This window comes from Dermacentor andersoni, chromosome 7 (genome assembly GCF_023375885.2).
Source record: "Dermacentor andersoni chromosome 7, qqDerAnde1_hic_scaffold, whole genome shotgun sequence".
Classification (NCBI taxonomy): Eukaryota; Metazoa; Arthropoda; class Arachnida; order Ixodida; family Ixodidae; genus Dermacentor; species Dermacentor andersoni.
In genome coordinates, this window is record NC_092820.1 from 45,014,019 (window position 1) to 45,038,258 (window position 24,240).

The window sequence follows — 24,240 nt, forward strand, 5'->3', positions numbered from 1 at the left end:
GCAGTCTTCATTTCTTTGGATAATTCCACAGATGCACTCCATTGATTGAATTTATGGAGTAAACAAGGAGCTGGGAGATCAGCAATAAACTGAACTGGCTTTACTTGTAGCCCACTATAATCTTTGGAGGACGCTGATTTAACGTTCATTACTAGAGAAAATGTGCCTTCAATATATGTGTCATTAAAAACCGCAGAATCACTCAAAGCACTCGAGATGAAGCTAAGCGCTCCCGGTGGGCACCCATTAGGTACGAAGCTTGCAAAATATGTGTTAAAGTTGTCAGGAAAATCGGGCCGGGACACCGCATCACCTTCAATAATTAGGTCAGCAAGGGCGCTTACTTTAATTGTCCTTACAAATGTGTCGTTCAAACGTTTCCAAAGAATATTCGAGTAATTGTTCTTGTTTTTATCGAAGAAACGGTTTTGAAATGCGGATTTTGATCAGCGAAATTTTTTGTTCTAATTTCCTAATGTAAGATTTGAATACCTTCAGATTGAAACACAATCGCGCATGATCATAAAACGTTTAGAGAACCTTCTCTTGCGCTTTATTATCTTTACATGCCCAGCGGTTATTCTTGGCTTCGTAGTTTGACGTTAACAACTTTCGTTTTCCATAAAAAGCACCATTCATAGATTTCTGTTTTCGTAGCAATGAATAATTATGATTGATCAGGTTTCGAACTAACAGGGGACCACTCGACATTAACATCTTGAGGGATGACGTGTTTCGCGATATGCGACCGCCCAGGGTCAATTTTTTATTGCAGATTCCAATTCTTCTTAGGGACTTATATCGAAAAAAATTTACCGTAATTTTTTCTAGGGTGACCATAAAGTGAGAAAAATATATTTTGTGTTGGTATATATGTACTCTTCATTCATGAATAACAATAATAGAAACTAAACTAAACTTATAAGAGTTAAAAATTTGATGCATTGTTATACGCATAGTTGAAGGCTTTGAAAATGCGCACACGAAAATATTTCGCAAGACTCAAATGTTCCTGCTTTTACACTAGTATGTACATCCATAGCGTAATAGAACTGCGTAGGTGCGCACACTCAAGAGAACTACTATGTGGTTGTGTGCCCGTCAAAAAAAGCAAAACGTGTGACAATCTTCCGCTAATTTTCATCTTATCGCCAACTAGAGGCAAGTAGTTGTCCTGAGTGTCCAAAAAAAGCAACGGAAAACATGCACAGCGGCATCCTTCCCATGGCACCCTTGTGAGCACTGAACGAGCCAAAAAAGAAGCCGTAGCCCTTTGAGCGATTAGTAACGAGATAGCTGAGATAGCCATCAGTTTTGCAAGCGCAAGAAGCCGAAGCCGCCCGCGGAACAAAACCCGAACCGCCGCCCGGCCGCGCGCGCGCCAATGTGCGAGCGGAAGCATATAGACGCACGGGAGCGAACTGGAGCTAAAGCAAACTATGCAATGAAAACGAAGAGAGGGAGGCATACGAAAAAAATTCCTGTATTCGCACATTGTAGCAGCACATGACAGAAAAGAAAAAGTTAGGAAATTGGCGCGCTTTTTAAACGTACAGACAGCGCCGTAAATATACGGCTTCGACCATTTTTGGGCTTGTTCGCGGCGCCGTATATTTACGTCATTGACTCTTAAAGGGTTAAGCACGCAGTCACGAAAAAGGCTGAGAGCTTACTCAGAAATACACTGATAAGCATATACATCACGGTTACAGTCCATAATTCCGGACTGAAGTGAAAATGACGAAAATGTAGCTCAGTGATCACTGATGTCACAAGCTATCGTACCAGCATAGTTAACAACAAAAGCCACATTGGCAATAAATAAATCAAAAATACTAGCGGACGAAGCGGTAATTCTCCTGGGGGTTTTGATTAAGTTATTCAAGGCATTTGCTTAAATAATAGACATAAAATCAGAACTACTACATGCCACATCCATAAAATTTATATTGAAGTCCCTGCCAATAAGAGGCATAGAATTTTGTAAGCAACAGAAATCAGGAAGGCTTTCAAGAACGCTTAGAAAAGGCGTGAGATGACCAGATCCAGATTTACAGAGTACTGACACTATTTTCCCACTTTTTTGCTGTAAGCAGTTCATAATCTGGCGTTGCCAAAGAAAAATCTGGGACCAGTTCAACGTTGAATTTTGCTTTACATAAAACGTAATGCCCTCTCCTCGTTAAGGCCGATTGAGGTAGAAATGCCCAGGAATATTGTTGAAATCGGCAGCCTGCGCTGCCCATGCTTCTTTTAGTAATAAAAAATCTAAACTTTAACACATGCTCTGCAGAAAATAATCAAGGTCATCGCTATTGTTACAGATAGAGCGAATGTGTAAATTTAAAACAGAAAAAAGCCATTTGTTATCACAATAAAATATTTCAGGTCACATGGTAAAAGAAGTTTGAAGTTTAACTTTCCGCTTCAGGACAAGCTGAAAGTTAAACAATTAAGAACAACACGCACTGGCGAATTTAATAAATTATGCGCACAACGGCGTCGCTCAGGCTGTCCACAGCTCAAAAGAATATTACTTCAGAGCTTATTTGGTCGACTTTATTACAAGTGACCCCAGTAAGTTCTCGAAATACATCAGCGAAAAAAAAAGTAGTATCGCAGATGTCAGTCGACGGAACCAACGTGACGGATCAGAGGGACATGGGCGAGCATTTTTATCAATATGTTCCGATTCAAACTGTACGTGTGACACGATAGTCTTTCCACGTGCTGATGCACACTTCATTTCTGATCCCGATGTGGCATCAACGCTGCTTAATTTGAAACCAAATTCATCCTGCTGTCCAGACGATATCCCAAACGTGTTTCTACGACGATATGCTCTACCTCTTGCTACATTTTCGGTTATCATTTTTTGTTCTTCTTTGCTGAGTTTCTAATTACCTAGTGACGGGAGGAGAGCCCAGACTGTGCATATCTTTAAAAAAGGCAGACCACCTAATACTAGAAAATTACCGTGCTGTGTCGCTAGCTTCGACATGTTGTAAAATTATCGAACATATCACAGCTACTAGTATAATTAAATAACTGAAAGAGAGCTCTGTATTGACTAAGTTTCAATATGGGTTAAGGAAAGGATTTTTCAAGAGAAACTGAATTCGTCACTTTGCTTCACCCGCCGTGTTTGCTTAGTTGGTATAGTGTTGGGCTGTTAAGCACGAGGTCTCGGGATCAGATCCCGGCCAAAGTGGCCTCATTTCAATGGGGCGAAATGCGAAAACACCCGTGCACTTAGATTTAGCTGTACATAAATAATCCCAGATGGTCCAAATTTCTGTAGTTCTCCACTACGGCGTGCGTCATAATCAGATCGTGGTTTTGGCACGTAAAACCCTTTTTTTATTGACATAATATAAGGAGATGTTGACGCACAATTTAAGGCGCCGGCTACTCCTTATCTCTTGAATGGTTCCATCATACATCATATAAGGTTCAAGATTACATATCAAATAACTTTTTCACACAAGCACCCGGACTTATCACGCAACTATTTCACAGAACGATTATGACGTAAGAAACACATGGTACATACAACATACAAGGTAAATGTCTCCACAGTTATGTAGATAAATGTCTCAAAAATACAAACGATACTGTCGCCTAATAACACAGTCTCTATTCAGCAGGTGGTACATACATCGTGCAAATGCATTATCACATATAGTCAAAACAGAACAGTCAACATAGCACCATTCACAAACACATGTATATATATATACAGCGACAGTGAAATGAAAGGAAAAATAAAAGCGTTAATAACGTCCAATGATGCCGCTGTCTTCAAGAAAAGTCTTTAGTGCTTTTAAAGCGCTGTTTTGCAAGGACGTTGTTGCCAAGGGCCCAAAATTTTCCTTTAACTGATAGGTCTGTGGTCTAATTTAATTAGGGTTGAGTTAAGTGGTCATCTCGGTGTGTCGTGATGTGGGCAACATAGACGGAGGTTATATATATCTTCGTCTACAAATCCACAATCATATTCGGGGGTTTCCGCATGCCCTACGCTCTCTAAGAAGTGCCTTGTGTAGACAGTGGCTAGCCTTAATCGATGAATGACGGTTTCCATAGTTCTGTCTAATGACAATGAAAATTTGAATTCAATAAACGGATCAATATGGTATAAGTCCGAGCTCTTAGAATTCTGGTCAAACCAAGTGTTTCTACACATTTTGAAAGCCGTTGTTCTTATAACGCAGCGTAATTCATTCTTTGATATTGGGAGAGGAATCGCATCATCTTTGAGGTGTGCTTGTCGGGCTGCTTCATCGGCTGCTGTGTTGCCAGCAATGTTATAATGCCCCGGTATCCACTGGAATGCTATTGCATGTTTCGCCTTGCTTGCCTTTGTAAGGTGTTTAAGTGTTTCGTATATTATACTATCACTGAATGCTTACCCTTTTGTGCTGCATAGTGATGTTAGGGCCGCCTGTGAATCGCTGAAAATTACCCATTTTTGCCCATCTCTTACTGACAATATAGATTGTATCGCACATATTGCGAACAGTTCAGCCATTGGGGACGAAGTCACACGAGATAACTTAAATGATTCTTGTTTGTTGAGGTGCGGTATAATGAATGATGAAGTTGAAGAGGTTGCTGTACTGGAGCCATCTGTGTAGACGTGTGTCTATCCTGAATACCGCATATATATCTGGTAAAGTGCTAGTTGTTGAGCAGCTTGAATGAACATGTCTCTTTTTCTGAATAACCCGTCTACTGACAATTAAATTTTTGGAAGTGTAATCAGCCATGGAGGATATTCAACATCTTAGTTCCAAATTTCATTTCTTGGCAATATGTGAAGATTTTCTCGAATTTCTATACGAACATAACTTCTATCTCATTTCATTATGTCTAGAGCCAATGGGTGGATTTTATGCTGTGTTTGAAGACGGAAATATTGTCAGCATGTTTCTGTAGTTCGCATCACTGGCAATGGTGATTGGAGAGCCTCAGCTACTACATCAGAGCTAGATGTCGCTCGTGGAACTCCTGGACATATGCGTAGTCCTCTAGCTAAATATCTTTGAAGTCGCTCTTCTGACGTGTGGGAAAGTCCACGTAAGATGGGCGTGGAATACGCAATTTTTTCTCGTAATAATGCATTGTAAACAGTCAGCATGGTCGATACTGATCCGCCCCATGATGTGTCTGCAAGTCTGGGAAGTACAGTCACTATGGCAGTGACCTGGTTTTCGAGTTTCTTTATGTGGGGTGCCCATAATAGCTGCCTATCAAGTATTATGCCAAGAAATCGATCCTGTGTGACAATCATTAGAGGGTGTCCTTCCAGATTAAGGGTGAATTTTTTTAAACTGCCGCCGAGTGAAGGGGAATTCAGCTGTATTTGCCTGTGATAGAATCATTACTTTCTCTCTCTCTCTCTCTCTGTCTCTCAAAAATTGGTTATTGATATTTATGCCGTCTTGCAATGCCACCTGAAGTAGTTGAGCATTAGACCCAGATGTCCAAATACATATATCATCTATATACAGTGAAAACTTTAAATGTGATGGCAGTATTCTTGCTAAATCAGCCATGACGCAGTTAAAAAGAAAGGGGCTGAGTACGCTTCCCTGTGGTACTCTCTGTTTGCCCTCCCAACATGTCCAGCCCTCTTTCCTTCACCTGCCTGAACAAATATGTTGTTACCTGATAAAATTCAGAAATCTATCGCAGGGACCTGCCAGACAGTCGAAGTTACAACATACTTAGCAGAACATGAACATGACTAACAGTGTAAAAAGCCCTCTTGATATCTAGGAATACTGCTATAGTTATGTTTCCACGTGCACGCTCATGCTCCACACAGGTTACTATATCTAATATTGCATCCATTGTGCATCTATGTTTTCTAAAACCTACCAAGTAGTTAGACAACACATTCGTTTCATTACACCACCATTGAAGTCGCGCGTCAATCATTTTCTCCATTACGTTGCATAAACAACTTGTCAAACCAACTGGGTGGAAGGATTTAAGGTACATGGGCGTCTTACAAGGTTTTAAAATTGGTATGATTCCAGCGACTTTCTAAGAGTCAGGTACAGTTTCCTCTATCCATAAGTTATTATATATGTCTAAGAGAGCATTTGTACCTGTCGGTCCGAGGTTTCTTAGCATATTGTATGTAATGCCGTCTGGCCTAGCAGCGGACGTTTGGCGACATGATGCAATTGCACATTGAAGCTTGCTTAATGTGAAAGTATTATCTAACTGAGGATGCTGGGCCCAGTAGCAAGTAGTAATATTCTGCTTAGCTAGCACTAATGAAATATCAAATTCTGCACATAGCGATGAAAAGGCGGGTCTGGAAATAAGCTCACCAAATTCATCTGCAACTATTATCTCACACGTGTCCCGAGCTACAGTGAGAGCACGAAATGGGAAGCTCTGTGTTACAGGTCCGCTTAAAGAACGAATTACTGGAAAAATTCGTGGGACAGACATATGAGGAGACAGGGTGCCGCAGAAATCGCGCCAGCGCCGTTTGCCTAAATTTTACATGCGTCTGCGCATCACAGCGTGCGTTTTCTGAGCGTTTTTGTATGCTTCTAAACTTCCGCTCCGTCGGTACGCTCTTTCGTTTCGGCGTCTGATGGCTCTTATGTGTTCATATTCCGTCAATTGCAGCATAATCTTTTGGAATTGAGATCTTCTTTGTGCATATGCTCATATTATCCTGCAAAGTGTCTGTAAATCTTTCCACTGTTGCGTTCCTTAATTACAATTACATATTGTTTCATTCTATTGCATTAGCCCTTGATAGGCACGGTACGATAGATCTGCCTCTCTGAGATTTCTGTAGAGCTTTGTCAAAGTTACTCCCGCTAAACTAATTTTCTACATAGAGCAATAGGTATTCATGAAATTTTTGATTGTTGGATTTAACGCTACTTAACTATTCGCAAACAATACATAGATGGGGGGGGGGATGGTTATCTCTCGATTGTCTCGCAGTCACATCTGGTGTACCACAGGGCATTGTGCTAGGCCCTTTGCTCTTTCTAATGCGCCTAATCATATTATTGATGTTGTTAATCCTTGTGCACAAATTAGATTATTTGCTGATAATTGCGTTTTGTTTAAAGAAATGATTTGCACTAACGATTAAAGCGACTTCAACACTAGTCTTGGTAATATACATTAATAGTGTAAACAATGGGGAATGTCCTTAAGTACGAGCAAATGTGTATGCCTTCCAGTAACTCGCGAAAGAAATCCATTTTCATATAATTAATTATTGAATTGAATAAATAAATAAATTCTGGGGTATTATGTACCAAAACCACGATCTCATTATGAGGCACGCCGTAGTGGGGGACTCCAGCAGGGTGTCTCCCAATCGGGAAAACCGAAGAAACGAGGAATTCTCAGAGGTTTTGAATAGTCTGGAAATACTCAGGGAAAACTCAGGCAATTGGTGCTTCTATCAGGGAAAATGATCAAATTTTATTGATAGGGAACGAAAGTTGCGGTAATGGTGGTTCGAGTCACAGAAAGGAATCGCACCAAATTGTCTTTGACGCCGTGCGGTCGGTTGGAGTTGCCAGTGTGCAGTCAACGACCGACTTTCCGGACGACCGATAATTCGGACTGCTTCGCGGCACCACCACGTACCCCATAGAGTAAATGTTTAAGAACGTCTGAAATTTCGGGCGCAAGAACCCTTCGCAGACCGATTTTCCGGACTTTTTGCCGTGACCGCCGGCCCGAAACGGCAATCAAAGCCACCACCACCGCCATTTTGATTACCTCCCTGCCTCGAACCAGCGCTTTCGTAGGCAGCCCCACTGGTAGCCGCAGCTAACATGGCGGCAATGCTAGGCCTAGCTGTTTCGACGTTCGCTGGTAAGCCTCTTGCCGTTCGGTGCCGTATTTGCCGCTGTCAGCAACGGCACCGACTCCGCCTTTGTGGTCCTCGCGATTGGCTTCGAAGCTCGGAGAGCACGACGCATCGCATATTGCTGGTTCTCGAAAGTTAGCTTCGCCTTCATACATCCCTGTTACGCGGTGAAGCCTAACAAACGTGAGAAGGGGCAGTTGTCACGGGACACAGTATGTATTCCTTAATTATACACGCGTGCAATCGCCATCTTCTGTGACAGCACAAGAACCGATACGCCTAAAGTGTAATGGCAGGCCCTCAGAGCTTTTTCAGATGTGCTTGTGGAGATTGGAGCCCTTAAAGGCAGTAAAAGACATGCATTCATTTTTTCGAATTGACTGATCTTTCGGACGTTCTTGCGGCCCCTAGGGAGTCAGAAAAATCGGACGTTGACTACAACTAAGAGGACGCTTTAAATGGTATGTGGGTCGAACGCGCGACAGAAGGACGACGACAACAGAAAGGAACTACGCATTCAGAAATACAGGAAAGGAAGCGTGCCGCTACTTCTCTGAAGGAGATTGAGCTCAAAAAAGTTTCGGCTGACGTCGAGATGCAGGTGTGCCTCATCCAAACCAAAATAAACTCTTTAAAGCAGGCAACTGCAACACTGAGGCGTTGTGCAGGGGGCTTAGAGTATATCATAACAGTTGAGGTTGGCAATTACCAGCTGTTGAGAGAGAATCTCCCTTGTGACAAAGTTCGGGACTCATATCTATGAGCTTGCTACCAGTTTACAGAAATAGCTCATATACTGAAAGACTTGCTTCAGTACGCATCTGTTTTTTACTGTAGTTGAAAATTTGCAAGCAGATTTGCAATGGATTTTAGTATTTTTTTCGAAGATATCTTATTCACAGCGCAGTTTGCTAACCCCTCTCTTGTTTGTTTCTTTATGAATAAAAGAAACTACTCCTTACTATTCAAACTAGATTAAGTCACTATTCGAAAATCATAAAGACGTAGTATTTATTTTTTAACTTGTTTACTAGGGAGTGAAAGCAACAGGCAACATGGCGTCAGCCCGTCTTGACATAAAACAAAGTTCTGTGTCACTCAGGAAATTTTGCAAAGGCACTCAGGGAAAACCTGGAAAACTCGGAGAATTTGGAAATGTCAACTTGGAAGAAACCCTGTCCAGATTAATTTTGGCCACCTGACGTGTCTTTAACTTAAACCTAAATGTAAGTACATCGGTGCTATTATTGCACTCTCTCCCCCATCGACATGCCGCTGCCGTGGCCGGGACTCGATCCCTTGACCTTGTGCTTAGCAGAGCAACACAAAACCCATTAAGCAACCCCGACGAGTCCTTACTTATTATGGTCTTTACCATGGCAACAAATAGGTTGCTACAAATATCTCGGTGTGACCCTGACTTCTAGCCTATCTTGGAAGCTTCATACTGAAATTGTTTGATCATCTTTCTTCCGCAAGCTGTGTGTCCTGAAACATAAACATAAAACTGTTCCTACAAATAATAAAGTCCTCTGCTACATTGGTCTTGTGCTACCAAATATAGGATATGCGTGCATTATTTGGGACCCTTATATAAATGTAACATTGATAATCTTGAACGTATACAGAGAAAAACTGTAAGGTTTATATTAACAGATTTTGTGCCTTATACTCACCCTATAATTTAATGGAAACTAATAGTATACTACTATAACATGCACGAAGGCAAAAATTTATAGGATAGGATAGGAATAAACTTTATTTGTCCAACGGTTGTTGATGTTGATGCCTGGGGCTAGGCTGCCAGGGGTCCATCGCCCGAGGAAGATCTTTCGAGATCCTCGGCAACGGCCCTGGCCCGCTGGACAGCCCACTCCTGGTCTTCGGGTGCCTCGCTGAGGAAATTTATATTGGAATTTCTTTCTCAGCTTTTGAATTACAAATTAGCTATAGACTTGTCACTATTTATCACCCTTAACTAGACGTCCACCCGACACCACCCACAAAAGGCGCAAACAACAGATTTTGCTCAGACGGATTTGTTTATATTTTCTTTTTTCAAGGACCAGGCATGATTGAAATTCTATTACTGAAGCAAATGACCAGACTGTCAATTAATATTTTTAAGCCTTCGTCGGTTTTTTTTTTATATTTCTTGTTGTTTTAGCTGCTTTTGTTTCCAGTTATGTTGCCCACCCAACTTGGACCTTGAGTCGGCAGTATCGCATGAATAAATAAATTAATGCGTTACTTAAGTACTGTCGTTACACCGTCAATGCCACAAAGTCAGCTTCAACCCGCCGTCGTTGCTTAGTGGCTATGGTGTCGGGCTGCTGAGCACGAGGTCGCGGGATCGAATCCCGGCCACGGCGGCCGCATTTCGATGGAGGCGAAGTGTGAAAACACCCGTGTACTTAGATTTAGGTGCACATTAAAGAACCCCAGGTGGTCAAAATTTCCGAAGGCCTCCACTACGGCGTGCCTCATAATCAGAAAGTGGTTGTGGCACGTAAAACCCCATAATTTAGTTAAGGTCAGCTTCAGACCGAGCAACAACAGTGGTATCCCCCACTTTCTTTCAGATAAGTACTTTCCCATTAATGCAAATGCATAGCCTGATCGTTTAGCCCACTCTCTGTACTTCGACAGCAGATCACGGGACCGCTTTGCCATGTTTTCTGAAATGGAAACACTGGTTTTGACGAGCCTCAAGACCCTCCTCTCTGCTAGCTGTTTGTGTAGTACTTCCTGTGGTCTGAGTCGAACAAGAATACCAGAATTTTTTTCCGTCTTCAATGGCTGTTTGCGCACCGCGACGACGTCTTGATTATCTAAATTGGGAAGGCGGCATTTAACCGCAGTTTAATTAATTTTTCTCTGCAGGGTTTCAGGTTCCGTCTTCGGGATGTCATGAAACTCGAGGCTTAGCGGCCGATTCCGCATTTCCGTCACCAATTTCTGCCTGCTATTAAGCTGGCCTATTCTAGGCTAACCACTCGCGCTTTTAGTTGCTTAGTCTCTTGCCTGAGTAATCCGCCCCATATGAATGTTGCGGCCGCACGAATGTTGCAGCTCTACCAATGTTGCGGACCCACAATGACATAAAGCCGCCAATGATTTTTGCAGTTTAAGCGTGGTGAATATGTTGCTTCTCTGTAGCTGCACTCAATTTGGTACTCCTGTGTAGGCTTCTGGTAACTTTTCAGAGACTCTGTTAAGAGCTTTCGCTGAGTAAGGATCAACTCAGATGGCAACAGAGATGAGTGCGTCGAACATCTGAACGGATCATCCACTCTGCCTTCTTTTCCTGTGAGTCCGAATAACACCTAACGTTTTCAGGGATACTAAACACTAATCTACCTCTGAAGCGGAAGGAGGCCGAAAAATTTTGATCACAAGAAAGCTTTCCTTTCGACAACGTTTCGCCATGACCAAGTATTAGAAAACATTCAAGTTGAAATGTACAATGAGAACCTTTTTATTTGTATACAGGGTGTCCCACATAACTTGAGCAAAGAATTTAAATATGAAAGGTGCGTCGAAGCGAATTGAACGGAACGCATACTATTCGCCATAGCCTACAGTAACTCATACAACTTTTTTGTTTTCCCCATAACTTACTAATTAAGTAACTTTAACTACCCAACTTTTTGTTATTGGTGGAGGACCCGAAGTATCATACTCAGATTTGTAGAGCGCCTTCAGATACCACCGATCGAGTTGTTTACGATACGTCTCACGTAGTCCTCTTTTCCGCGTTGCAAAGAAGGCCTACCAAATATGAAAAAAAAGAAAGCAACGTGATGGAGCGCTTGCGCAGTGGTATCATGCTGCTGCAGAAAATGCGTGCTGCTGGCCGAGCGCTGCCGATGAGATAAAGAACGCCCTGCCGCTTCCTCGTCGCCCATCGCGATGCAGCCGACCTTGTTCACAGAACACACGCTTGACAGCAGCACGATACCACTGCGCAAACGCTTCGTCACGTGGCTTTTCTCATATTTTTCGGGCTTTTTTTGCAACCCGGAAAAAAGGACTCAACTCGAAAAAAGGAAACAACTCGATCGGTGGTATCTGAAGGTGCTCCACAAATCTGCGTACCATACTTGGGGTCCTCAGCCAAATTTAAATATTTGGGTAATGAACCTATTTAATTAGCAAGTTATGGGGAAAAACCATTGTCTGAGTTACTGTAGGCTATTGCAAGTAGTATGCGTTCTGTTCAATTCGCTTCCGACGCGCCTATCATATTTAAATTCTTAGCTCAAGTTATGTGGGACACCCTTTATATAGGTACGTATATGATAGATGCCCAAGAAGGCAATCTAGTGACAGAAAACTAAAGCAAGAATACTGTCCTTTAGACGAAGCTGTGAATTCAAAGCCAAGGAGCGCTTGGACCCGAAACGGGGAGTATGGTAAATACCCGTAAAATGCAATCGCACTTTTTGACAGCACCCGCTGTTTTTACATCCCGTCATCTTATACTCTAAAGTACTCAGTGGTGCTCGTATCGGCTCTGGTATGTTCTCTAGTATACGTGGCAAGTGTAAAATATGACTATTGGTCACGGCAAATAAGCGTGATTATGGGTGCGTCTCACAATTTGAATTACGAAACAATTCACGAATGTTCTCTCGCAGCTAATGCGTTTTGTGGCTGTGCGTTGGACCGGAACATTTTTTAGTTAAAGCGACCACCCGTAGAAATGCAATGCAGATGTGTCAATATGGTCTGTGTCCTTGGAACTCATTGACTCCTGCACTAGTATGCTGGGGGACTGAATAAATAAATGGAACTCTTATTCCAGTAAGTCGTAAAAACAATTCCTTTACTAGGGCTAATTACATCTACTATGTGAATGCCGCCGCAGCGGTAAGAAACTGAAATTGGCATCGCCTGGTAATGGCGTCCCCTATAGGTACTCTTGATCTGTTTTGAGGGGCGCATTTCCCACTACTATCCTTCTTTCTATCTCTGCATTTTTTCATGCTAAATAGAGTGAAGTGCAGGCAGTTCATATTTTTCGTGTTGGATGCGTTCGAAAACTTTCTCATATTATGGGCTTTCGACTGCTGTGTGACGTACGAAGCATACTACACCGGAGATTTGTGCGAGGTGGCGGACAAGTTTTCCAGCACAGTCTTCACTTTTGCTTTTCTAAATGCACACTGAGGTGTCTTTACATGGGCGTTTCAGCATTCCAACTCTACTTTAGCGTGGCCGGTTCGGTTAGGGATTTTACCTGGTATTTACGCTACAGGAATACGCCTGTAACAATGAGCCACTAAGCCGCTTTTTTCATTTGTTCTGCCTGTTGCGTCCGCCTTTACCTTAGGTGGGCTTCAAGGGCGTCTTCATAGCCGAACCGTTCAAGCTGTGCAACTATTACGAAGTGCTATCCACGCTGATACCGGAGCTCAGACATTCCAAGCCTGGACAGCTCAACTGTGCGAAGTAAGCAGCCAAACGTAAAGATTAACATTTCACAGCCCAAACCTTTATGGCGACGCACGCTGCTTTTAGTGCATTGCCCCAAGATTTGTTGCACAAACCAACTCTTCCATAAGAATCTTCTCCTGCCCCGTGTATGTGTCTTCATTTGACGATCATCACATCAGGGTGAACGTTTCGCCATGCTGCCCTAATATCTGTCATTATTCATTTTTGCCCCATACAGGTAGTGATAGCACTAAGCTTTCCACTGCTATCACAATGGGTTGTGATTATGCAGCCCCCCCCCCTCCCAAAAAAAGAAGAGTAAAGAATTTCTGTTAATCTCACCTCTCTGTAATTCTCCCAAGTCCTGACAGTATGCAAAATAAATAAATAAATAAATAAATAAATAAATAAATAAATAAATAAATAAATAAATAAATAAATGTTGGTGATGCTACGGGCATGTTGGAATGTAAGTTAAGTGAAGCGGTTGAATAAATGTTTTACAAGTATCTCAAGCATACAATGTTTTTTTTTCCCTTCCATTCTGGGAAACGTTAAATTTAATGCATTGTTTTTTATCTATTACAAAGGTTACAGCTTTCTCCCAAGCAATTTGTATGCTTATGCCTTTATTGGCGGCGCATAGAAATACCCGCAAGAACGTTTGCTTTTTATCCTAATGCTTAAAAGACACCGCGAATGAAGATAATACACAGAAAAATATGTTTCGCGGAAACTTCTTTAGCAAGGGGGGTGACACGCTAGGCACAAAACGGAAAATACGCTTCACGCGAAACGACCTACGGCTTCGTTAGAAATATGTTAAGACAGCTGTCATTATTAAGCGAACATTAGGGGTACATTTGATTTTCTTTATACCACGTTTTTTACACCAGTGAAGCCGCAAATCTTGAATATCGATCTTATCCGACGTCTTTTTTTTTAAAAAGTCACTTCCCAAGCTCCTTCTTCCTCGTCCTGTGTTCTAGCTCTAATAAAAAAAAAAATGACGCTTGCAGCCTATCATTTAGTGTTGGCTGAAGACATTTCGCCAGAAACTTGTTACTCAATACCTAAGCTCAACAAGAAAGAACAACATATTTTCTGATGTGTTGCCTGCAGGCGACTCTCGCCAATAGAGCGTTATGCACTACACCGCTCACAAGGAATGTGAAACTGAAAACAGAAAATTAGGCTGAAGCACAGTGTCAGAAGTAGGCGCAGCATAGTCACGAGGACGAAAACAATCTATGATGCTTGCCGAAGGAAGAATGACGATGACACGTGTGTACACAGAGAGGTAGGACACGTACCTAGCTACATATAGGAATCCTCTACTTCTTTTGTCGTGTGTGCCACATAGCCATTCTCGTAGTTGCGCCAAGGATGGGCACATGCCCAGGGCACATACTTAAAATTAGATCGGCGTGCTTAAGATATCCGTTAAGCTGACAATATATATTCAGGTATTATGTTGGACCCATTTTTCTTTTTGCTAAGTGGAACAGCGCTGTGCTTGCTCGCACTACTACCTTGTCAGCGTACGAGGTTGATGTGCATCCGTTCGCTGGAACTTGAAATCGGCGCACACTTGCAGCCTTCGTGTCCATATATATCGACAAGCATGCCCAGCAAGATACTGACCGTCTCAGCACCAGCCATGCCAGACTCGGGACGGCATGCCAAGAAAGCATCGCTTTATTAATCAGTTCATCTGACCGCCGCAGTGGCTAATAGTAATGGTCCCCATCGCCTCACATATGAATCAAAGATAAAACAAGGTTTCAGTAAACAACGCACCCTAGACAGTACCAATCCGGACCCTTCTGAGAGTTCACACTCACTGCACAAAAAAGAGCATGGGCATTAGTTTACCATGCCGCGGTAGTCGTGCCAGCTACAGCGCGCGCGACAAGCTCGAATATGCACTTATTTGAATGACGAGCTGCAAGAGGTGACAGAGTGTAAGAGAAACGTTTATTGTTCGAAACAGTGTTGCTCGAAACCAGAGCGAGGCCTTGTATCACCCTGAAGTGTGAAGGCTCCTTAGTCCAGCAACCCCCTGGCTTCGACTGCCCTCTAGGTGCTAGCGGAGAGTTGTCATTGGTCTTCCAGATCTCCGAGGGCGAGCTTGGCCTCTCAGGTTTCCAATAGGTGCTCGTCGTTTGTTTGTTGTGCTCGTTTTGCATCCATTTCCGGTTCCATTTCGCTGCCTTCCGGCCAGGGGCATATCAGGAGCGAGTGTACCAGGATGTAGAGAAGTGAAAGAAAAAAGAAATTACGGGTCTTTCTTACGAGATTCTTGATTTACCACTGTGAATGTTTTCTGAAAACTTCAATGTCTTCCTTAACCTTAATTTCATTACGTGTCTCCTACGAGGAGGTTGCCTTGACAGTGACGCAAAGAAACAAGCAGTTGGCGGTTTTCTTATAGCAGATATACAATTAGTAGTGTTGTGCTGCGTGAAAAGTGATTGTGAGCTAATTGCCCCTATCTGTAGGGGCAGGCCGTTCTAGCCGGCACAGTTCCAGGCATGAACAGTTGGAACCGTTCCGCCCGTATTCTGAGAACCCGCACCCTTAAGCTTCACAATCAAGGACGCCGTAGTAGTACTTGAACGTGAACTCAAAGTATAAGGGCATTTTTGGCAACAGCCAAAAACAGAATCCCGATTAAAATCGACCCCACGTCCAGGTGCTCAGGAGCAGGACGCCGTAACCACAAAGGCACTGAATACTGAAGCGGGTGAAAATGCAACGTCTATTATTATCACACCTAGCCCGAAATTGCAAGTTGCGTTTTCTCTCTACGGCAAACCATCCGTGTGATCAATAACTAACGCCTCGTGACAGTTTCTGCAGAGCTGACGATCACGCCTCAAGTTATCATGAAAGTTATCGCATGTATTTTTCGTGCACGTCCAGTTGTACCTACGCATAAACAGAACAATATTCTTACTTTTCATTCAGCGCACCTTCGCTTTTGTAGCATTCAAGAAGATTTTACTTACTGTGCATAAAGTTCTTCATTTTTTCTGCGTGTCCTAAGCCAATATAGCTTAATTTTGTCGTTCTTTGGGAACGGGGGAGGTGGTAACATAAGGGACATATATTTTTAAGGTTTCCGGAAGTTTTAAAAATCGCCTTTTACAGATCACTTATTTCTAGTCCACGAGCTGGAATATCTAGAGAGGCGGAAATAACTTGCACGAAAATTTGAGACACATATTCAACTAATTAAAAAAGTCACTAAATAACTTCCTAACTAGTTAGGTACTCTACAGCACAAACTGCAATTAGTGAATTCTAGCCGGCGAACTTACTAGGTGCATCCACTTGTAATGAATTTCCAGAATTACACAAGTATAGAAATATGCGCTCCGGAACTTGCGGTAAAACTTAACTGTTGTTACATTTACTTTTTCTACTAAACGCGCTTTCATGAATTGAAACACAATTTTAGTTGGAACGCCAAGTCTTGGAGACTCTTGGAAATTTATTTCAACTGAATTCGTCTTACAAAGTCGCAGTCTACAATTGTAAGTATCAATATGTGCCGTAATGCAATTCATTATGAACTAAATTCGCAAATATTTGGCAGTTAGTTGAATATGTGTACTGATTTATTGTTTCAGTAATGTCCACCTTTCCTAGAATCCAGCTGCATGGACAAAACCTTTGCTACCTCCCACAGGCGGTTTTAAGAAATTCCGGAATATATAAAAATAATCACCCTATATATACATCATGACGATCATGTCGAGCACTTTATAAACATTGGAGGACGTACTTCTTAAAGGGAAGAATGAGTGAGAGGCATGGCGTTCTTTGAATGCCACTCCCGCAGTCAGGTCCATACAGTGGACGTTTACAGAAATAATAATTGTTATGGCTTCTAAATGACACCACGACATGCTGCTACTGCCGAAAATAAAAACAAAATGTATTTTTTTCGAAAAAAAGGTGAAAGTCACAACATTTTATCAGAACGCTTTCTGTGGCACAATCAGTTGCGAGCAAACATCGAAAACCTTCTTTGTGATCACGTCAAGGAGTCCCATGCAATCTACAGTGACCTTTCGAGAAACCTTGTCGTACTTTTTAGACATAATGACAGGGGCAGAAATAGGATGATTCAATTTACCGGAGCAACAATGTTTATAAAAAAGACAAAAAACCGCAATACTTCACTAAAAGAAGCTAATAAAGCTGCTCAGGTAATATTATTATTTGCGCTCTCCAGATTGGCGGCCTAGAGTGTTCTGTATTAACATGTGGAAATAGGAAGGCTTCGCTCCATTTAGTGACTGACTTTTGCGCTTCGAATGCTTTCTTTGCATACGCCAAACAAATAACCTGGACATTTTCAGGAATTTGTGAAGTCCAGACCCTCTCGTCAGACTACTGTGTTGGTCACAGGGTTAGGCAATAGATTTGAGTATGGAAAAGCCTAGTTACGACAATCTTACTGCCTCGTATACACTACGAGCAATTCATTCAATCAATTGATTCCGTCGAACATTCAATCAGTTAATTCCATCGAACAAGTATTTTCTAAATCATTTTCTGCAAGCAACCAAACTCTGTCGTTAGCTGAGCGTCATGACTTCATGGTTACCAAGGCTCGTGGGGCTTCACTGTTCAGTACTGCCTTGAAGCTGTTTGATCATCTCGCCTTGCTAAAATACAATATAGTGTTTTGTGTTCTTTTTTTTTCTTTCTGTTCCAGGTATCCATTCTTAAAAGCCGTCATTGCGGATGGTGACCAAAAAGCGCCGTAAGTATGGACGCGCGATATGTAATTGAAGACACCACGTTCCAAGAAACGTAGATTTGGACTCTTCGTGCCTTCTTTATCAATTTTCCGTACCTGGCATTGAATGTGCACGGTATATAATGTCGGATATTTATTTTACCGTATTCACTTCCTTTCAGCTAATCAGTTGTGTGTTTGAGGGTAATGGGTTTCAACGCACAAAATATTTAAACCTATCGTGTCTGAGGCATCAAAATTCACAGTAAAAGCACGGACGCACCTGTGCATGAACTGTGAAGCACGTGTTGTCCCTTGAATCTGATTAATGTCAAATATATTACCCTGCATGTTCCTTTAAGATCGTTGTCTCTAGTGCGTCGTATTTTTCACTTCAGAGGCTGCGTTTCTTTGCGTGAGCTAATGCAGAGTGGTGAAGCCAAACTGCGCGAGCCCCAGGAAAGGGTGAGCATGGACGACCCTCTCACAATACTCTTTACCTCGGTGAGTACTGTATTTAATAGAGACATAAGTTCGTAATAACATTAATAAATTGAAGCATTTCGCTTCTTTCTTTAAACTGCCGTGGAAATCGTCAATAGTAGGTCAATGTTTTTTGGCATTGTATAGCTGACAAAGCAAAGTGCAGTTTGTTTAGGTGTGTTCAGCATTGTGGTTCAAATCTCTTGCGTGCTGGCCGCGCGAGCTTTCTGTAAAGCTGTGAAGCGTTTTTAGTGACTAATACCTCCGTTATGAAATTATATTTTCTAAAATAGGTTGCCATAGTTGTGACCATGCACGAGTATAGATCTGGTAAGCTTTTGAAGAAGGAGACCAGCGGTGGGTGGCAAATTTATTTGGATACTTAGACATTTATTCATGTTTGTGCGTTCATGTACAAACGGACATCCGCCACTATTTAGCTATTCATATTACGAAAAACATCGGCCGATCACGAAGGAAGTGCAACCAAACAGAGCACCTCAAAGCGACAGCTGTCACGAGAGAACACTATGAGAAACTGGCATGGTATACTCGCGCCAGTTGTTTGAAAGGCCGGCTTTGACACGAGAGAAGCATGCGTGGAATTGTGGCCTAACGATTAAAGCACTGGGCTGCCGTCGTAGAAGAGAGACGTTCGATTCCCACCACCGGTCACGCGCTCCTGTGTAGTCTTAGCAGTGGACTTTACCTATATTGGAGGTATCCAACGGAAAACTCGACGTGTGTTGAGCGTGCGCGAGCGCGTCACAGTACGCGTGAAATCGACGTGAGGAAAGGACCCGTCCCGCTAATAAACGAGTGGCCGGCAATGTCGCCCGTGGCACACGTCGACTTTAGGACGTAGCAATGATCACATTCTAAGTATGCTATCACATGCTTTGAGAGTTTGCAGTGCTAACTTCTGGCCCAGTTTTTAATGCTTGGAACATAGTGGGCATAGTAAGTCGAAGTAATGCTTGGAACATAGTAAGTAGAAGTTAAAAGCGGCTAATTATTTGACGCACAAATTTTTATATGACAGTATTAAGCAACACGCACACCCTGAAATTGTACGATGCCAAATGGACTAGGTGTAGAGAAATATTTTTCCTACTTACGATTATAATACTAATGAAGCACGTTACCAGCAACGAGCGCAAACTGGAGCGCCATATCTATCTCTTGTTCCTTTAGGGAAATATCTGACGTCCTAAAGGAAGAAGGAAGTTAACACGCATTCTTACTGCCATAGAGCTGCTTATTGTACTCAACAGATAGCGTTGTCGCAATCCAATCATTTTCTAAAAGTGGTACAGCGCATCATAAAAAGGAAGAAACAAGCCGAGCCAGCCAGATGAAATAACATAGCGCGGACTTCCAACTGGCTTATTGGCAAGTTAGACTAAATATATAGCTACAAGAAAGCTTCAAGCAATGCCCTCGTAACAGTTCACAAAACGTCGCACCGATAGAAGACTACACCATCATGAGTCACAGAACGCGCAATTCTCTCATGAACGGTTAAACTGATAAACAAATCTTACTTCTTGTGAAGATAGGCACAAAGATGGCGCCCTAACAAACGTGCTGCCAGCTCTTGCTCTGAAATCAGCTTCAATAATCTCCAGCGTAAGTTGTGATCGCAGCTTTTTTAGCACTTCAGACCGATAAAAATTCGGCTTACCCCCAGAATTATTGTCGGTTGGCTCCTGGGAGAACAGTTGTTATGGCTGATTTTTATTTAATTTTATGTACTTAGGTTTTATTACTTTTATTTATTGATTCATTTTATCTATTGATTTATCTATTGATTTATCTTATTTTAGCACATTTCATCCTCCATTTATTTCGTTTTCAAATAATAGATGGAATGGGAAATTGCTGTGTTTAATGTCGAGCGCACTTGAATATCTATCAAATACACATTTGTGCTGTAGACAGATTTATTACAAACGCGTTGCCTTGCATTGCCTTGTATTGCCTTGCACTGCCTTGTTTTTGTCAATGTAATCCCTTCTTCTTTTTCTACATTCAGTATACTTGAAATAGTTCCAAGCTTTCCTATTCGTAGCCCCTTCATATTTTTGTATTGCCCTAGTGCTATGCTGTAAGTTGAAAGCAGGGGCGCTATAACGTAAAACTATTCCAATATATTTTTATTCCATTCTCCTGACGTCAAATTTGCGTAACCGCCGACGAAAGCATGGGGCTTTCACCCGCAGGGTTGTCTGAACAGACCATTCAAACGCTCGCCTCGTTCAGAGGAGGTCACTTTTGTTTGCTTGAAAAACGAATATCATTGTTTACACTCAGCGGCTTGTCGTATCTAATTGGCTGACAAGAGGCGAGGAGAACGCTCAAGTGGAGAGGAATTCGATGGGGCCGAGCCACTGCACTGAAAATCGATAATCAGATGAAGGGGGTGGTGCCGGCGTCTGCGATTGGTCCGCTTTCCCTTACTTAGCTTATGGTGGCTGGTCGAAAATCGCGGCAGCATTCAACGGAAGGTTAAGGCTTACGCTAAACCGGATCGTCAGGAAATAGGAGTTGGCAGAAAGAGGTCGTTAACGTGCCGAAAGTGCTCGAAAACGTAACACGGCCACGCAAAACGTTTTGTGATACGCAAATAAACGCATGCTCTCCGGCAGGTACGACTAGACAGTGCCTGAGCGATCGGCGGTAGCCAATTTTTATTCCTTTCAGAACGGGGCAGCTTGTGGCTATTCAGAAGAAAATTCAGTTTTGTTTGGGCATATTAATGCATTTTTAAATCGTACACGTCACTTTGACGCAGAGAGTTCTGGCGGTCTTGTGACGACGCGTGAAAGGCAGGTGAAGTGGTTGCCTCCCGAAAATTTTGGACGAGTAGCTGAGGGCTTTTGAATCAGAAATAACGATTTTTCTTTTGTTCGGTCCAATCATGCATAATCAGGGTGCACAAATAATATCAGATGGGGAGCTATCGTGGTTTTCATGACGTCGCGTGAAAGACAGGTGAAGTGGAATTTTTTGACCAATTCCGGAGGGCTGATTGCAGAGTTGGAATAAAAAAGTTTGGAATAACTTTACGTTACAGCGCCCCAGAAGTATCGAAAATAAATAAATAAGTACGTAAATAAATAAATAAATAAATAAATAAATAAATAAATAAATAAATAAATAAATAAATAAAAAGTTTGCGACGAATTTCAATATAACTTTCTTCTGGTTTCTATTGTAACAATCGGCGTGAGTTCCGTAGATGTAAACCAAGTATACACTATGTCATTTGAAGCAGTAATACTCAAACACAAGTGTTGTTCATCATTTCTTTTATAAATGAACAGTCGGCGACGGATAATGATGACAGAAGTGAAAGATTTGCCTCTGTTATTTTTACTATAGATTCTGCCCTCCAAATATTTATTTGTTTATTGTCGTTTTTTTATAGCAACTATATGGACTCTGCAAGAGCATGTTCGCCATCGCTGACGGCGTTGCCGCGTGGTTGCACATATATTTAGCTATGTGCATTCTAAATGGTTATCCATGTCGCATAAGCTGGTTACATTGCTACGCTATTCCATCACTAAAGTTGTTCAGACTAGGTCTTAAGTTCTCGTCTAAATTACTCCTCAGCATTTCGGAAATGGTCGCCCGAGAACAAATGTCCGGAAACATAACACTGTAAGCGCATGACTTTTATCCCAAATGTTTTCAAACTATTAAATTGTAAAAGTGCAAAACAGTATGAGTGCTCAAACCTTAAAGTGATCTAAATTTCGCTTTCACGGCTATTTACGCGCAGCGTAGTGGCCTATGTACGACGCCATTACAGGCCCTACATGGTGTGTTAAAGCGTTTAAAGATGCCAGAAATTTTGGTGCACTCGCGCGTGTCACGTCCACGTTATTTGAATCCACGTATAATTAAAACTCCGTCAACGAAGTCGAAGTGCAGCGCCAAACCTTTGCTATCGCACTCAGTGCTTGGCCCTTCGGCTGTTATTGCATTCTTTGTTACTGTGATGCCTTCAGCGACTATCAGATCACGCACCTGAGCACTGGTAGCTCTGTTATCTGCCATACATGCGATGTGAATGTGAATAATTTCTTTTTGAGCCTAATCAATCAGTGCCTAAACAGCCCTAACCAACCGTCGCATCCTGGCGTCCAGCACATCTGAGGCACACCTAGCTATACAATGAGGTAGGCTACAGCGGGAATAAAGCTGCTCAAAACTCCGTGGCAACAAGAACAGCAACACAAATTATCGTTGTGCTCCACTCGATGTGCCATACCAAGAAACCTAAAAAATTATGTTCTACCACAACGTCCGAGTCAGAAAAATTATATTGACCTGATCAAAAAATCTTGTCTCCGATCTTCGAAAGCACCGAATAGAAGACGAAACTATATGCTCTGTTTTCGATCCTATCGAGGTGCCTACTTTGGCATTTCATGACCATAAAACGCTTTCTTCTAAACGCGTTGTCACTGCGTTTAGAAAACTGCAGGTGAAAAAGTAAGTCTTCGGTTAGAAAAAGTTATTTTCGGCAACAAATAACCAGTCTTCTCCGGCCATGACGTACGGCTAGGCCATTAGAATACCGCTACTGAAGCACTCGAAAGCCATGCAAACTAATACTCATTAAGAAGAAGCACTTGCACTGTCTAGAGTTGCTTCCAGCTGCCGACTACAGGAGCACCGGTTACTGATGACACAAATTCCCGGGTTTGCGTTTCCAGGGAACAACGGGGTCTCCAAAAGCTGCTGTAATCAGTCATCACAACTTCGTCAACAACGTTGTGGCATACCACTACAGGCACAACTTCTCTGAGGTAACCATTCGGGCCATTGCATCTTCTGCTACACATAGGACGGAATCTAAAGTCTGGTTATGCGACGGCTGCCTTTGTTATTTCGTGAATATGTTAACAATTATCAATTTTATATTATTTCTTTCTCACTTTATGTACACTCTAACAGATGGTCTTTCTAGTAATGATAGAGCACCCTCCGTATATAAACACGTGTTATGCGAGTAGTCAAATGAGTGAGAAAGAAATAGGGTGAGGGGAGGTCCTTAAGCCAATAAACGCATTTATACACATACGTAGTTCATAGGTTTGATTGCTTGACCATCATAATAAAATTGTGTTTGTGCTAAGAGGCATCGCATAACCCTACATACAGAGGTACTGGTATTATTTTTTGCGCTATGCTTAATTTTACCTTGTAATTTGAAATGTAAAAATTTATTAAAGAAATGGCGGCGTAATATTAGCCATTACAGAGGTAGTGGCGATTAAAGTGTTAGTGGATGAATGGGTTGGAAAATATAATTGTACAGAATAGGAGCTCACACTACACATACAGTGAGAAATGCCGTAGTAAATGCCAAGTAAATGTCGTAGTAGTAAATGCCGTAGAAATGCCGTAGATTACACGCGGATTCGAAACCGCGTTGTAATCTAAAGTAAGCGAGGTAGTCTATGTTAGCTAAGAAGTAACAGTAGCGAATGAAAAAAATCGAGTTTCGCCGAGTGCAGCTGCTAGCAGCCTGCGTCACGAGGGCGTAGGCGGTGAATGGTGCTTGTAGAGGGAATACTCTAGATGAGAGGTTCGTGGCAAAAGAAGTAAGTCATATCTAAAAGCACTGAACGCTTCATAGAAATTGTGTCACTGTGACACATCCGTTTGGTGGATTGGCCAAGAATGG

General features: G+C 42.2%; 1 protein-coding gene across 1 annotated transcript in view; it reads left to right on the forward strand.

Moving 5' to 3' along the window:
- LOC126535290 (medium-chain acyl-CoA ligase ACSF2, mitochondrial-like) overlaps positions 1-24,240 on the forward strand; it is a 163,502-nt gene that overhangs the window by 64,110 nt on the left and 75,152 nt on the right. The window contains exons 5-8 of the mRNA XM_055073094.2: positions 13,200-13,318; positions 18,033-18,080; positions 18,455-18,560; positions 23,267-23,359. Of these exons, the coding sequence (XP_054929069.1) occupies positions 13,200-13,318; positions 18,033-18,080; positions 18,455-18,560; positions 23,267-23,359 (366 nt within the window). The remainder of the gene's footprint in view (positions 1-13,199; positions 13,319-18,032; positions 18,081-18,454; positions 18,561-23,266; positions 23,360-24,240) is intronic.